The sequence below is a fragment of the Impatiens glandulifera genome, chromosome 7 (assembly GCF_907164915.1).
Source record: "Impatiens glandulifera chromosome 7, dImpGla2.1, whole genome shotgun sequence".
In the NCBI taxonomy this organism is placed as follows: Eukaryota; Viridiplantae; Streptophyta; class Magnoliopsida; order Ericales; family Balsaminaceae; genus Impatiens; species Impatiens glandulifera.
The window spans coordinates 26,992,103-27,005,747 of NC_061868.1; the positions used below are offsets into that span (position 1 = coordinate 26,992,103).

Here is a 13,645-nt window from a genome sequence, read left to right on the forward strand (position 1 = left end):
TGTCTAAATTTATTCCAGCAATGTTCATATTGAAACTCACATTTCTCCCTTGAATGATACACCTACACCTGTTTGGCCTTTTCAATCTGTAACATAAAAGATCAATATTTATTACTAACTTTTCAGCATTCATTTCATTCACATACAAGTATTAGTTTACATACCAAATCTTGGCAAGTTGTACCAGATTTACGAGATAACTCAAGCTGCGTGTGATAGCCACAAAACTTGTTTACACATTGTTGGATTTTTTGCCATCGACTTCGAAGAGATCCTAATGTGCATTGCCCATACTTGGCATCTATGGACTCATTGAAATATGTCTCAATTCTTTTTCAATACTGATCTGCTTTTTGATTTGTGCTACGGATAGGGTCAAGACTTACGTTAAGCCAAGCAGATATCAACACAAGATCCTCATTTGGTGAGAAGTTCTTGTTCTTTTTTTTTTCGGACGTATCTGCCTCCAACTCGATTGAGGTGTCCAAATCGTTTGTTTCAGATAGGTAAAAATCACCGCTCAACCCATCATCAGTTACTCCCGCCATACGCATAATTCCAGAAATGTCGTTATTCATACCTATGTATCTTACCGACGAGATTAATCATTGATTTCCTAGAGAGATCGAAAACAATTTATCATTCAATCTTATAACAAGCCAAGGAACTTGAGCACATATATAAAAAAAACGAACAAAAATTTTAAAAGCAAAATCCACGATCTAAGAAACAGGCCCTAGAAAACAACACACAAAAAAGAACTTACAGTGTTAAAGCTTACGTTATTTCTAGATCTCTCTATAGCTCAAGCCTCTCTTATCGTTATCTCTTTTCATCTCTACAGCGAAAGATTTGAAACTTACGTTTGGAGGAGAAAATAACCTACAGTGTTGAAAAGAACCTATGCTTTCTCTGCTATGTGAAAAAAAAAATGAGAGAATAATGTTCTCGTCAGTTTTGAGAAAAAAAAGATGAGAGAGAATAATGTTACCGCCAATTTTGAGCATAGAACATGAAAAGTGGTGTTCTATATATAAAACACTACTGTTCATTTAGGCTAAATTTTTTTAAATATAACCCATCTGATATAGATCAAATTTGTTATAATTTTTAGTTTTCTATTTCTGTTTTAAATATAGAACACCTAATAGAACATCTATTACAAGTGCCCTAATAAAAATCAATAAGATGAAATATTTAGACAAATTCTCATCAAGATCTCAATCCAAACTTATAAAGTGTTTACAAAGAGGCCCCTTCTTTTCTTTCCAGTCCGATCAACGGACTTAATTGCAAATTAAAATGATACACATATACATAAGCGAGGAAGAGTATATTTAAAACTAAACCCTAGATATCAATTTTATGATCATATTTTCTACTTCTTGATGCTACAAATGAAAGTGTTGTATATTAATCTTCATCTTCTTCCTGGCATAGAATATGACCTTGTAAATGGATCCATATCAAAACCTCTAGAGGCAGAGGCAGAGATGGAAGCTGAAGGCTTAAGGAGAGGTGTGGCAGGACGAGTTGAGGTTTCATTATTATTATTATTACTAGTAACCACAATTATGGGTAATTCTAATTCTGATCCCATAATTCCACTTCCATGAGGAAGGCTGTCGCCTAAAAGCTGGTGATCGTCTTCTTCTTCTTCCTCTAATGACATAACCGTGCTTGTGTCTGTTCGTATGGTGGTTGAATCGTCCATGAAATTGCCATGGCCATGCCTTCTTTTCCTTCTAGCTGCTTTTCCCCATCCATGGATTGTTTCTCTTATTCTCTCTGGGATTAAAGCTGCCTTGTAGTTTGTTCCCATCTAAAACCCAAAACAATATATTATATCACCTTTATTCTAATATTTAGTCCATATATTTATAAATACATATCACGTTATCACATCTAAATCAACATCCAAAATCTTCCCCAAAAAAAGTGTTTTATCGAAAAGGTTATTTTTGTATTAGTTTGTTTCTTAATAGTAGGAGAATGAAATTTGTACCTGAGTAACAAGAGCATATAATGGCAAGGTGCTATAGCTGCACATGAACTGTCCAACAAATCTACAAAAAATAATGGTATGAAATGGGTGAGACTTTTGTATATGCTTTTAATAGAAACAAAAACATACACCTATAACACATACCCCAAAATTAGCCGAATGTATACCAAAAAATGGTCCCTTATGAAGCAAGAGTTGTACCCAAATTGCCACTGCAAAAGTAACCACCGACTTAGAGGCGATCATATATAAAAAAGTAATTATCAGCTTATTTACGTGAATGCGAAAAGGGAATTAAATAGTACCCAGAACCAAAAGAAAGAAGCAAGCTCAAACGCGTTCTGCATCAAATCCACAAATAGATATCAATATATTCATGTCAGAGATCATCAAAAGGTAAAATATGACTTCTAGATTGGCAGCTTGACATAGACACTGACCTGGAAAAGAACAAAGTGGATCAAGGATAAGAGGAGTTCTGGTTTTTTAAACCAGAAAAGATCATCTCGTGGCTTCAACTTTGTCCCAGTTAAGAATCCAGTTATGCCAGCACTCTCTAGTGCTAAAGTTGCAATTATATATTGCAGCTTCGCACCCACTAGAAGAACAAGCTGCCAAAAACTCAAGTGGAGTTGAAAAAAACACAATGGGGAACGAGCTGAAAAAGGCTTGTAATGGAAGAAAAAGTGATAGGAAGTTGACGACTTTGGTTATGAATCATCTATAGTTATATATGCATATATAGAAGTGCAGATGTTTATAAAATTAAATGTAAACAATATTTTTCTAGGATTTGGATCTGAATCAGTATCCAATATCCAAATGAGAAACCGCTAATAAATTTGGAAGCACTTTTTAAGCTATATGAAACTGCTTTGTTAAGCTAATATATATTCCTCCATGGTTAAACAGTAGTTTGCTTCCATATATAATAATAATTTGTTTTTGACTTTTGTGAGTACAATTTGTTTGTGATTTGCCCATAGCCTTTCATCTTTAATTATGCAACTTTATAACCAACTCAAACAAATTTTTTATCAATAATTTTTTACTTGGCTTGTTAATCTGTTGCTATTATTAATTAAGGTTAGAGTTGAAATGAAAATAAATTGGTTACATGTTTAATTTAATACACACATCCTTTCTAACTTGACTCTTCTCTAAGTGAAAGAAAATTGATCCCACTTAGCTTTTATAACTCATTTACCTAATAAATTAATAGCACTTTCTTTCTATAATAAAAAATTATTTGAGCTAATTAAGAAAAATCAGTTCTTACATTTTATAAATAGGTATAACTTATTATGAGAATAATATATCAAAATAATCTCTTTTATTTTATCTATCTAAAATTTTTACATGGCATCAGAACAAATTTTTTTTGTTCTTGAGTACGATCGAACATCTTCCGAAGCCTTCACCGTGGCCGAAGTAGCCACTGGTGAAGGGCTCTAATAGTCCTATCAACGTTGTTATTATTTGGGTTACTCTTACTTGTCTTCCAAGTAACCTGTATATTCCTAGAGAATATCAAGAGAAGTAATGAATAAAATAGCATTCTTATTCTGCAAGAAGAAAAGACATTTCGGAGTTTTGTCACACCTTTCAAGGAAATCAGTCTAGACTGTGATTTCCTCGTGTCCCATATGCGGGGTGACCCATGAACATACTCCGATGACTTTTCAAAGGAAACTCGTAGTCATCGTCATCTCACTCTCCGGCAATCGATTACCATCACCATCAAGATCATGTTGCTCAAACCATTGATACAGCAAACCTCACATACTACAAAGGATCATCAATCCTCGTCTCTTCCTTATTCACAAGTTGATGGTTTCGGCGACATGAAAACATTCAAAAGCCAGATCTATTTTGGGCCTCAGAATTTGTTTGTATTTTTAGTTTATTTTATTTCAGTTATTAAAAAATAGAGAAGTGAAGAAAAAAAACCTATATAGAATCACCCCCTCTTGGTCTCCACACATATGAGCCATTTATCCAATTCAACGTTGGGATCTATTTCGTCACTTGGCAGAATCAAAGCAAGCCAATTCTTGAGTATCAAAATTAACAACCCTATCCAGTTTCTCGACTTATTGATAACTAAACATTTGGCATCATCTCCTCAGAATCTCTATTGTCGTACCCATAGTTGTCATCTCCTCAGAATCTCTATTGTCGTACCCATAGTTGTCAATAACGTATAGAGCTAAATAGCGCCAAAGCTTTTCAGGGTTACAGCGTAAAACGAATAGCGCAGCGATGGCTATTTGAAAATATAGCGTAAAAAATATGTAAATATCAAAAATAAAAAATATCACAAAGTATCCATTCTTAAACTAGAAAAAGTTCAAAACTTAATCTAAAATTTATTGTCATCATTTTCTTTTAGAGGAAATAATAGAAAAGAAAAGACTAAAGAAAAAAAGAGAGTAGAAATATGATTAGAGGAAAAAAGAATTGAAAAAGGTTGAGAGAAAAAAGTAATAAGAAAATAAAAGAAGGAAAAAGAAGATTGAGAAGAGGAAGAGTCAAAATAATTTTTAAAATTTTTGGGGATATGAAGAGTCAAATCATTAATATTATATATATTTTTTTAAAAAACGTCGCTACGAGGGGCAATAGCTTTGGAGCTATATGGGCTATAGAGATAAAAGCGGGGCTATTTGAAAGTGCGTAGCCTATAGCTACAAGTGGGCGCTACGCTACGCTATAGCTAGCGCTACGGGCGCTATTGACAACTATGGTTGTACCTCGACAACTATGGTTGTACCTCTACAACTCTTCAGTGTCGACTATGTCAATCTAGCGAATGTGGCTATGCAGACACTCCACGACACATCTTTGCAAGAGTCTCGACATCAGCCTTCTGAATGGCAATTGTCCTCAAAATCACTCATTTTGTTTTGGCATTGCCACATAAACTCCATTGTTGTACCTTCTGATTGGCGATTGTCTTCAAAATCACTCATTTTGTTTTGGCATCACTTCCACATAAACTCAATTGTCGTACCTTCTGCAATAATCCAGCCCCAATTACAAAAATCTAGCGGATGCCACTCTACCGACACTCCTCGACGCCTCTCTGCGAGAGTCTTGAGATTGACCCTCTATTTAGCGATTGTCCTTAAAGCCACTCAAATTTTCGGTTGAATCAAGTACCACCGAGCATATTCATTTGGACAGAATCAAGTCACTCACTAATCTCCTTGATTTGAAAAATATGTTGCCTAGTTTGAAGAAGTGGAGTGTGGACATAGTCAAACTAGGTTTATTTTATTTTATTCTCTAATTTATATATATATATATATATTAGAATAAATTATCTGAGATATTTTAAGATTTTGATTTACTTAAATTGAGGAAATTAAAATAATAGCAATTATGATATTTTAGGGATTCTGGTTTATTCTAATAAAAAAAAAATCAACTCCTATATTTGTAGATTATATGCATATATAGAAGTGCGGGTGCTTATAAAATTAAATGGAAATACTTTCTGGTTCTGAATTTGGATATGAATCTGGATCCAAACAAGAAATTGCTAACAAATTTGGAGCCACTTTTTTGTTTCTGGATCCAGATTCGGATTCGGATCCATATATATATATATAATATATTATATATAATATATATATATATATATATAATATATTATATATATATATATATATATTATATATATATATATAATATATATATATATATATTATAATAAATTATCTGAGATATTTTAAGGGGTTCTGGTTTATTCTAATTAAAAAATATCAACTCCTACATTTGTAGATTATATGCATATATAGAAGTGCGGGTGCTTATAAAATTAAATGGAAACACTTTTTGGTTCTGAATTTGGATATGAATCTGGATCCAAACAAGAAATTGCTAACAAATTTGGAGCCACTTTTTGTTTTTGGATCCGGATTCAGATCCAAATGAGAAACCACGACTAAGTTCTATTTCCAAACGTAATCTCGTCTGGATCCACATAAGAAAATATTTCTAAATGGACCCCATTGTGTACAAATAATCAGATATTATACATATATTCTAAATATTTGCACCTAATCATATAAAAATGGCTTCATGTATATTGATTATTGATTGAGTCATCCATTTAAGACTATTTTTCTTTTTAAACCAGGTTTGTACTGCGAACTTTTGCACACCTTGACCAGGAGACTAGCACAACTCATTGTCTAGCTTTATTGCCAAAATTTACTTTCATTTGAGGTCTTGATGGTTTGGCTCATAGTAGGACTGTCCAAAACATCAAGCTTGAATATTAATTTATAATCACTGACAATCTTGTAAAAGTTCACAATTATTTTTGGTGTTTTTGTACATTATTTTTTTCTTTTAGGCTTTAGAAGTGAGAGTAGAAGAACTTACTGTAATTGGGATGATAGCTATCCAAAAATACAGATTAGATCCTGCAAACAAGTTATAAAGAGCAATTAAATGAGTTGGAAGATATAATTTACAAACCAAGTATATAAGAAGGTTAAAAAGTAAGGTATTTTTTCCCTCATATGCTTTAGGTAATTAGGTTTGCATTGATGGGTTGCTTACAGGTACAAATTTGACTATAAGATGATGGATCAGAAATAATTTTAATGAGATAAAAACAGTCCTATTTCATTGAAGCTGTAGACAGCCATACCTTTGATATTGAACAGCATGAATGCCACAACAAATCCCCATAACGGGCCACTGGAAAAAAAAAGTTAATTGAATTTATTGCATCTGTATCATGAAAATAATAAGTTTTTTTCTTCATTAGGTTGCAAAGAGCTTGAATAAGAAACCAAGTATAAGCTATAACCAATGAACTTCATCCATGCAGAAATGAACATGATTCATCCTAGTTAATTTCTTACCTTACCCCAACTATTCTCTGAAACTCTTCTTCCATAGAACGAATCATATAGCTGTGAAAATCATATTTTGACGTCAGATTGTGGTTCTGCAATCAATAAAAAAAATAGAGATGTAAACACTAGCATCAATCAAAATCATTAGCCCTGTAAATAATGTACCTGACACTAAGAGGTTATTTGATGTATGATTATTTGGAAATAAACCTTATTTGATGAAAAGTGGATTATTCGGGTTGGGATAAATGACTTAATTATCTTTTGTATTTAATATTTTTAAAATGTTATAAAAATAAAGGTTATTTTAGTTGATGATTTGAATGATTTAGCGACTGATGATGGGATGAGGGGTTCTTTGATTAAATCCAAATAACCCTTCATCAAACAAGACCTTACTCTACTTGTACAAGTAGAAAACAGTGATAATACTCGAACATACAGAAGTTAAAGTGAGGGCAGTGATGACTTCTTCATTATGATTATGCTCTGAACGTGATCACATTAACAAACATCTTTGATCAAAATATAGGTGGGTCATAAAATAAACAAGGAAAGGCATGTAATTAAGTAGGTTTACCAAAAATAAAACAATTAGCATCTACTTAGATGGACGATTAGCTGTCATTTGTGCAAGAGACACAAATCTTGAAACTCATACTTAGCAGTAATTATGAATGATTCTTGTATTACGTTGGAAAACTGGTCAGGTTTAATCTGCATACATTTATGATGCAGTCTAAGAAATGAATTATTTGTTGGTGGAATCCAAATGTTATCCATGCGTATTTGAATTAGACATACTCATGCTTAACTATTCATTCATGTCAAAGAAATGAACAGAAGAAGTTGAAGCAGTAGAACAATTACATTCTTATGCAAGACTAAGACTAGTTACCGTTAAAAACCCGTTGCGCAAAGTCAGATAATCTGCACGAACAACAGAACGCCCAAATTGCCGGAAGAAACATTTCTACAAATGAAGAAGTTAAATAATCCTGATCATATTCAGATTTCCAATGGAATCACGCCGTAATGAAATGAAAGATAATCAATAAAGTGAATAATTTGACAACCAAGGTTCATGACATGGAAATGGAATTACAACGTCCAAGCAACTTTTCTAGGACCATAAGAGCTTTGATTGTTGCAGTTTTTATAACAACCCTAATTTTGGAAGAAAAAAAACTCTTGTTTTATGAAAAAGTGAATTATTTGAGTTAAATGACTAAATATATTTTGTATTCCATATTTTAAATATTATAAAAAAAATAAAGTTAGGATAATTTGGTATTTTGGTTAAGATTCAATGATTTGATTGATGATAGGATAAAGGGTTGTCTGGATTATCCAAATCACCCTTCATAAAAAAACAAGGCCCAAGTGTCAAAGCCTGGAGTAGTGCCCTAATTTGGTAAAATTATATTACTCATTTTCATTGCAATGACTACGTTCTTGAAGTTATTTATCAAAGTTTATTAGGATATTTATTCTAAGAAGATTCAGGTAAGGTGCAGCAATCTCCGAAAGAGATCTAAAAACAAACTAGCAGCTCCTCAGATAATTCTTGCGATTCTGGAAGCATTTGGCTTGAGCAGGATAGCATTTATGCAAGATGATAGATTATTCACAGTGCTCGGTTTGAATAACGAACTTTGCAAGTTCCTAAATTCTATTCTGAATAAGAACTATTTGGTGGATGCTAAACAACGAACAAGAGTAGCAGACACTGAAGCAAGCAAATAAAAGGTTTAAGTGAAAATGGATCATGATGTAGCAAGTTATCATTTTGTGCTTGATTTAATTAAATAGAATATATGATTAGTTTGCCAAGTAAGATATAAAATTGGAATCATTTATGGAGAATACCCAAAGGACAGGAAATGTAAAATAGTCAAATGTTTGCATCAAACTAAAGTTCACTACTTACCACCCACATAAGAATTTTATTCCTACTGAAAGGATTGGAGGTATGAAAATTGAGAAATGTTGATTGCCTTCGCATTGTCATCTGTCTGGTAACTTCTGCAAATTATCGAAGCAATGTCGTTAGTATATATTTTTCTCAACAATACTGTTCACTTAAACAATGGTCAAGGAGTCCAATTGAAAACATCTTGATACACATTCCATCATTAACAAATCTTAAATATCAACAAAGAAGCCTGACTTATATTACAGCTTTTCTGGTTTTACTTAGCCAAGCAATTGCATTGATTCTAGAACAGGCTAATGGCCAGATCACCAGGCTACCATGTAAGAGGGTAAAGGAGTAATATTGGGAAGATAAGAGGAAATTGTCTGATTATTTTGGACATGAGAAAATTAAAACACTTATTTTGGGGCCGAAAGAATACTTGTTTTATATCTGCAATCTTTCATTCAGATATGAGTTTCTTTAATAATGAATCCCACTTTATCCATCACTTCTCAATGAAAAGATCCTCTCTTGTTTGTCATTCTACAATTTACAGGCATATCTAAGAATGAATTGAACAAAAAAGAATCTCTTTGAAAATTGAACACTCATCAAGAGATTTCCAATTGAAGTTCTATGATTTACCAGCTAATGAATTATGTCGATCCATGTGAGCTTCATCTTCCCATGCTCTCCAACTGTGAATCTACATTTAATTTCAAAACAGCAATTTAGAGAGAAAAAGATGCAAATAAAATAACCAAAAAATGAAACATGAAACACTATATAAACTAATTAACATAGAAAGAGAATAGTTTTAATTCTATCAGCATAATATTTACTAAAATGGTGAAGTTGACATAGCAGTAAGTTAAGTTTCCCTTCATAATCTAAAAGTGGAAAATGCAGGAAAACTAATATCACCTTCACAATTGCTAGCAGCATGGTTAAGCAACTGTACGACACATGAGTCACTGCCATAACGAAAATGAAACGGTGCAATTGCTCTAAGCCTTGATATGAAACGAATGGTTCATGGCCCTGCATTGTGGTTACATTTTACAAACTTCCAAATATCTCTATGGATTATAATTCCATGTCAAAAAGAAACACGACTTGCCTCAGGACAAGTGTTCTGATTTAAACTGTTCAGTATTCTCCTATGCGGAACAGCAAAAATTGTCAAAAGTTTGCGTTCCTCAGATACATTATTCTCAATTTCGTCGTCAATTTGGGACCTAGTGCAAGGAGCAAAAACACTTTCATAGAACCTTGAAGGGATGCATATATTTGCTATCACACTTGAGGTTGCTGTGAGCAGGAGAGATATGAACCCTAGCAACATCAATTCTGAAACCAATACCCAAAAACACTATTAATGAATCTTTATAGGACACAAAAAAAAAACTGTTAAAGAGGCCAGTGATGCGTTCGTGTTATACCTTCTTTCATTTTCTCTAGAGCTTCAAGCAGTGGTTTCCGCTTCGTTTTCCGCAACCACTGAAACAATAAACTTATAAGAATGCTAATTTGATGACGATAGGGACACACACACACACACACACAGTTAAAGGAAATAGAAATCAGAAATTCACTTACATTAGAGAGACGGTGGATCGATCGTTCCACGAGCAAGGAAACAGTAACAAAGATTGTAAGTACTGAAGCAACAGACCAGGTCGGAGTCAAGGCCAAAGATCGCATTTCTTTAGTGTTCGCTTCCATTTTCAACTGCGCCAAGTCGTCAAACTCCACGTTCGTTCAGGCAGACGAGGTTTCTATTCTAACCTCAACATGAACATCAGTACGTACATCACTACACTTAACGGAATCTCCAGATCAATACTTCACTCAGTGCAAAATTATAGAAACAAAAAGTACAGCCTAAGATAGAATTTTATATTAGCTTTGTCACAGTTAGCATCCATAACCCTAAGCGAACACACTTTTGCATCTGTCCTGCAGTTAGCTCAAAGCTAAGCGAAGGAAACAAGGCGTTTCCAGCAGTAGAATTAGGTATAATACAGTTTCACCTCCTCTGCAAATACAATCTCTCTTTTTTGAGAAGTATGAACTAGAGAAGACGCATTGTTATTCGTCGTTTTGATATACTACTACTTACAGTATTTGCTAGTAATTGTGATGACAGTTGTTAGTCCGAGAGAGACGAAAGATCCGTCGTCTTAGTGAATGTTAGGCCTCCGATCGGTTGGTTGTGGATTATGTGAGAAACGGTAGACACAGTAAGAGAGATGGACCTCCACCAAAAGATCCCTTCTCTGTCATACACAGAAGCGTAACTGGTCAGTCCTCTCTGTAAGTGTGCTGTAATGAGGAGAGAGAATAAACAACTCAAGGTTTGAGAATTGAGAGTAGTTCACTTCCGAAATCAACCATATGCTAGCTGTTGAAGATGTCAATAAAGACGGACCTCTTGCATTCAATTTATTATATTATATTAATCACTTATTTTAATTTATTAAATTATAATAATCCCTTGTTTTAGGGAAATTTGAGGAAATGACCTCACTAATAGGCCTAAACCCTAATAACGGATAGTCTCATTGTATAAGTGACTTTTTTTTTTTTTTTTTTCTATTTTTAACGAAAATGTCCCTATTGCTTCACGCAACTTGAAACAATTTTTTATTTTTTTTATTTTTCAAAAAATTTTAATTATGAATTATTTTTGAAAGAAAATGGCCCAGTTGCGTCGCGCAATTCCAGTTGTGTCACGTAATCGCGTCACACAACCCCAGTTATGTCACGCAATCGCGTCACGCAACCCCAATTGTGAGACGGAAAAAAAAATTCTCGCAATTCCGGTTGCATCACGCAACCTCTGACATGGGCAAAATCGTCTAAAAACAGTAAGAGGGGTCACCTGCTTTTTTTTTAATCTCTGCACTTTCCCAATTGTCCCTTTATTAGGGTAATCTCCTCAAATTTCCCCTTATTTTATTGTTGGTTATATTTCTCATTTTAGTTTTTTTTAGTATTATTTTCTAGAGTAGATATAAATAGGAGGAAATTTTGGAAGGAAATGTGGTGATATCAAATAAGGATAATTTTATTAATTTTTTAGTCAATTAAATTACATTTAAATTATCTCTCACCATCAATTTAATTTTATTTTATTTAATTTTTTTAAATGTACATTCATTGGAAAATTTGAGAAATAACCATAAAAATTCACTTATTTGACTTTTTGATCGGCGCTTAAAATAAAAGGCGCTGGTGACACTTTTTCCTTTTTTTCGAACAATTTTACCTCTGTCACGAGACCCAACCGGTATTCGTGAGACCCAACCGGCATTCGCGAGACTCAAACGACACTCGCGAGACGCAACCGGCAATCGTGAGACTAATTTTTTTTTTTTTAAAACATATATATTTCTTTCACACGGCATCCAATTGCGTTTCGCAACGGAGGCATTTTCGTCAAAAAAAAAAAATGTCACCAGCACATTTGTTTTATAAGCTGGTCAAAAAGTCCAATTTTCCCTTCATTTATTTGGTTACGATTTAGGGTTTAATTAATGGTTAAAATTTATCTGTAGGTTACACAAATTTTGTATTTTTATTTTTTAGACTTTACTTTTATTCACTTAGGGTTAAAAAATAATCTAAACATATTTATAAATATATTTATTATTTTAATGTGAATAAATATAAACTTACTCAATTATATCTAATCATCATTATTCTAATATTTAGTCATTAATTATATAATTATTTTTAACAATATTATAATAATTTTAATTAGTAGTGTGGTTTTCATTCGAATTGTTTTGCTTAGAGGAGTAGAGTAATGATAATGTGTGAAAATTTTGTATTTTTAATGGATGTGTGATTAGTCTAATGAAAATTTAAAAATTCTTATTAGATGAAATGAAACATCATTGCCTTAAAAAAATGTCTTATATGTATTATTATATATATTTTTTTAATTTAACATATGGTTAACGGAAGATAATATTTGTATCCTCACTAACACTAATATGGTAATAATAAAAATAAATAAATAACATAATTTATTTAAGGACAATAAATATAATATTTCATATACATTTATTTACATTTTAAAAATCTCTTTATCTATAATTTTGTTTTAATTTGTTTCTTATAGAATTATTTTGTTTAAAAATATTCTTTATTTATTTATTTTTGATTAAAAATAGCTCTTTATATATTTATTTTTATTTGAATATACACTATAAATATTTAAAACTATTTAAAATGTTATAAATTTGTTAATTTTTTTTAAAATATACACAAATTACTCTTTGTTATTTTCTAAGTCCTAATTCGGACAAAATTTTAACATTTGTCTTAAAATGACTTCTTCAACTTCATTCTCAAACGACGACTCATTTGTTATGTTTCATTTATAGACAAGGATGTTACAAACTAAGGCAACGACGCATTTGTTATTTCATTCTTATACAATGATGTTACAAACTAAGACGATGGCAAGAATATTACTCATTTGTCTCTTTCATATTTAGATATTATGTGTTTGTGTTGTACTTTCAAACTTATCTCTAAACAATAAAAAAAATATTGATGCTAAATGAGATAAATATGTATGATAATCATATAGTTTAATATAAATAATATGATAGAGATTACAAAATATAAAATATAATATCGTAAACCAAAACTCGTAATATATTTGAATCGGTTTGTTAGACATGACTTATACCAAAACGGCGGTTATCCTTTTAGTGAGAATGAATTGAAGGTGAGAAGGAAAGACAAAATGTAAAAATAAGTTCTAATTCAAATCTGATAAACTGTTAGATAAAATTAGACCGGTTAATAGAACTTAACACAAATAAACCTTCC

At 32.2% G+C, this 13,645-nt stretch overlaps 1 protein-coding gene across 2 annotated transcripts; it reads right to left on the minus strand.

Annotated features, from left to right (window-relative positions):
* Positions 1–1,275: 1,275 nt before the first annotated feature.
* LOC124945519 (MLO-like protein 11) lies at positions 1,276–11,187 on the minus strand. 2 transcript variants are annotated; one of them, XM_047485969.1, is made up of 16 exons: positions 10,920–11,187; positions 10,397–10,613; positions 10,240–10,297; positions 9,918–10,147; positions 9,722–9,838; positions 9,443–9,503; positions 8,810–8,904; positions 7,778–7,852; positions 6,886–6,971; positions 6,669–6,718; positions 6,398–6,438; positions 2,446–2,616; positions 2,311–2,346; positions 2,150–2,217; positions 2,006–2,066; positions 1,276–1,822 (listed from the first exon to the last, which is right to left on the minus strand). In XM_047485969.1, exons 2-16 carry the CDS (start codon positions 10,520–10,522, stop codon positions 1,421–1,423), a joined length of 1,677 nt encoding a protein of 558 aa, XP_047341925.1. In that variant the 5' UTR covers positions 10,523–10,613; positions 10,920–11,187; the 3' UTR covers positions 1,276–1,420. The 2 variants fall into 2 exon arrangements, with proteins under 2 accessions (XP_047341925.1, XP_047341924.1); XM_047485968.1 differs by having other exon boundaries at positions 10,397–10,835.
* Between the last annotated feature and the right edge of the window lie 2,458 nt (positions 11,188–13,645).

Bases quoted from the DNA above. Each gene is read 5' to 3' on its own strand.
- LOC124945519 (XM_047485969.1), bottom strand. From the start codon at position 10,522: ATGGAAGCGAACACTAAAGAAATGCGATCTTTGGCCTTGACTCCGACC. The intron at 10,148-10,239 runs GTATAACACGAA...TATTGGTTTCAG, and splicing joins TCTAGAGAAAATGAAAGAAG to AATTGATGTTGCTAGGGTTC. The intron at 6,972-7,777 runs GTAACTAGTCTT...TATTGATTGCAG, and splicing joins TGCGCAACGGGTTTTTAACG to AACCACAATCTGACGTCAAA.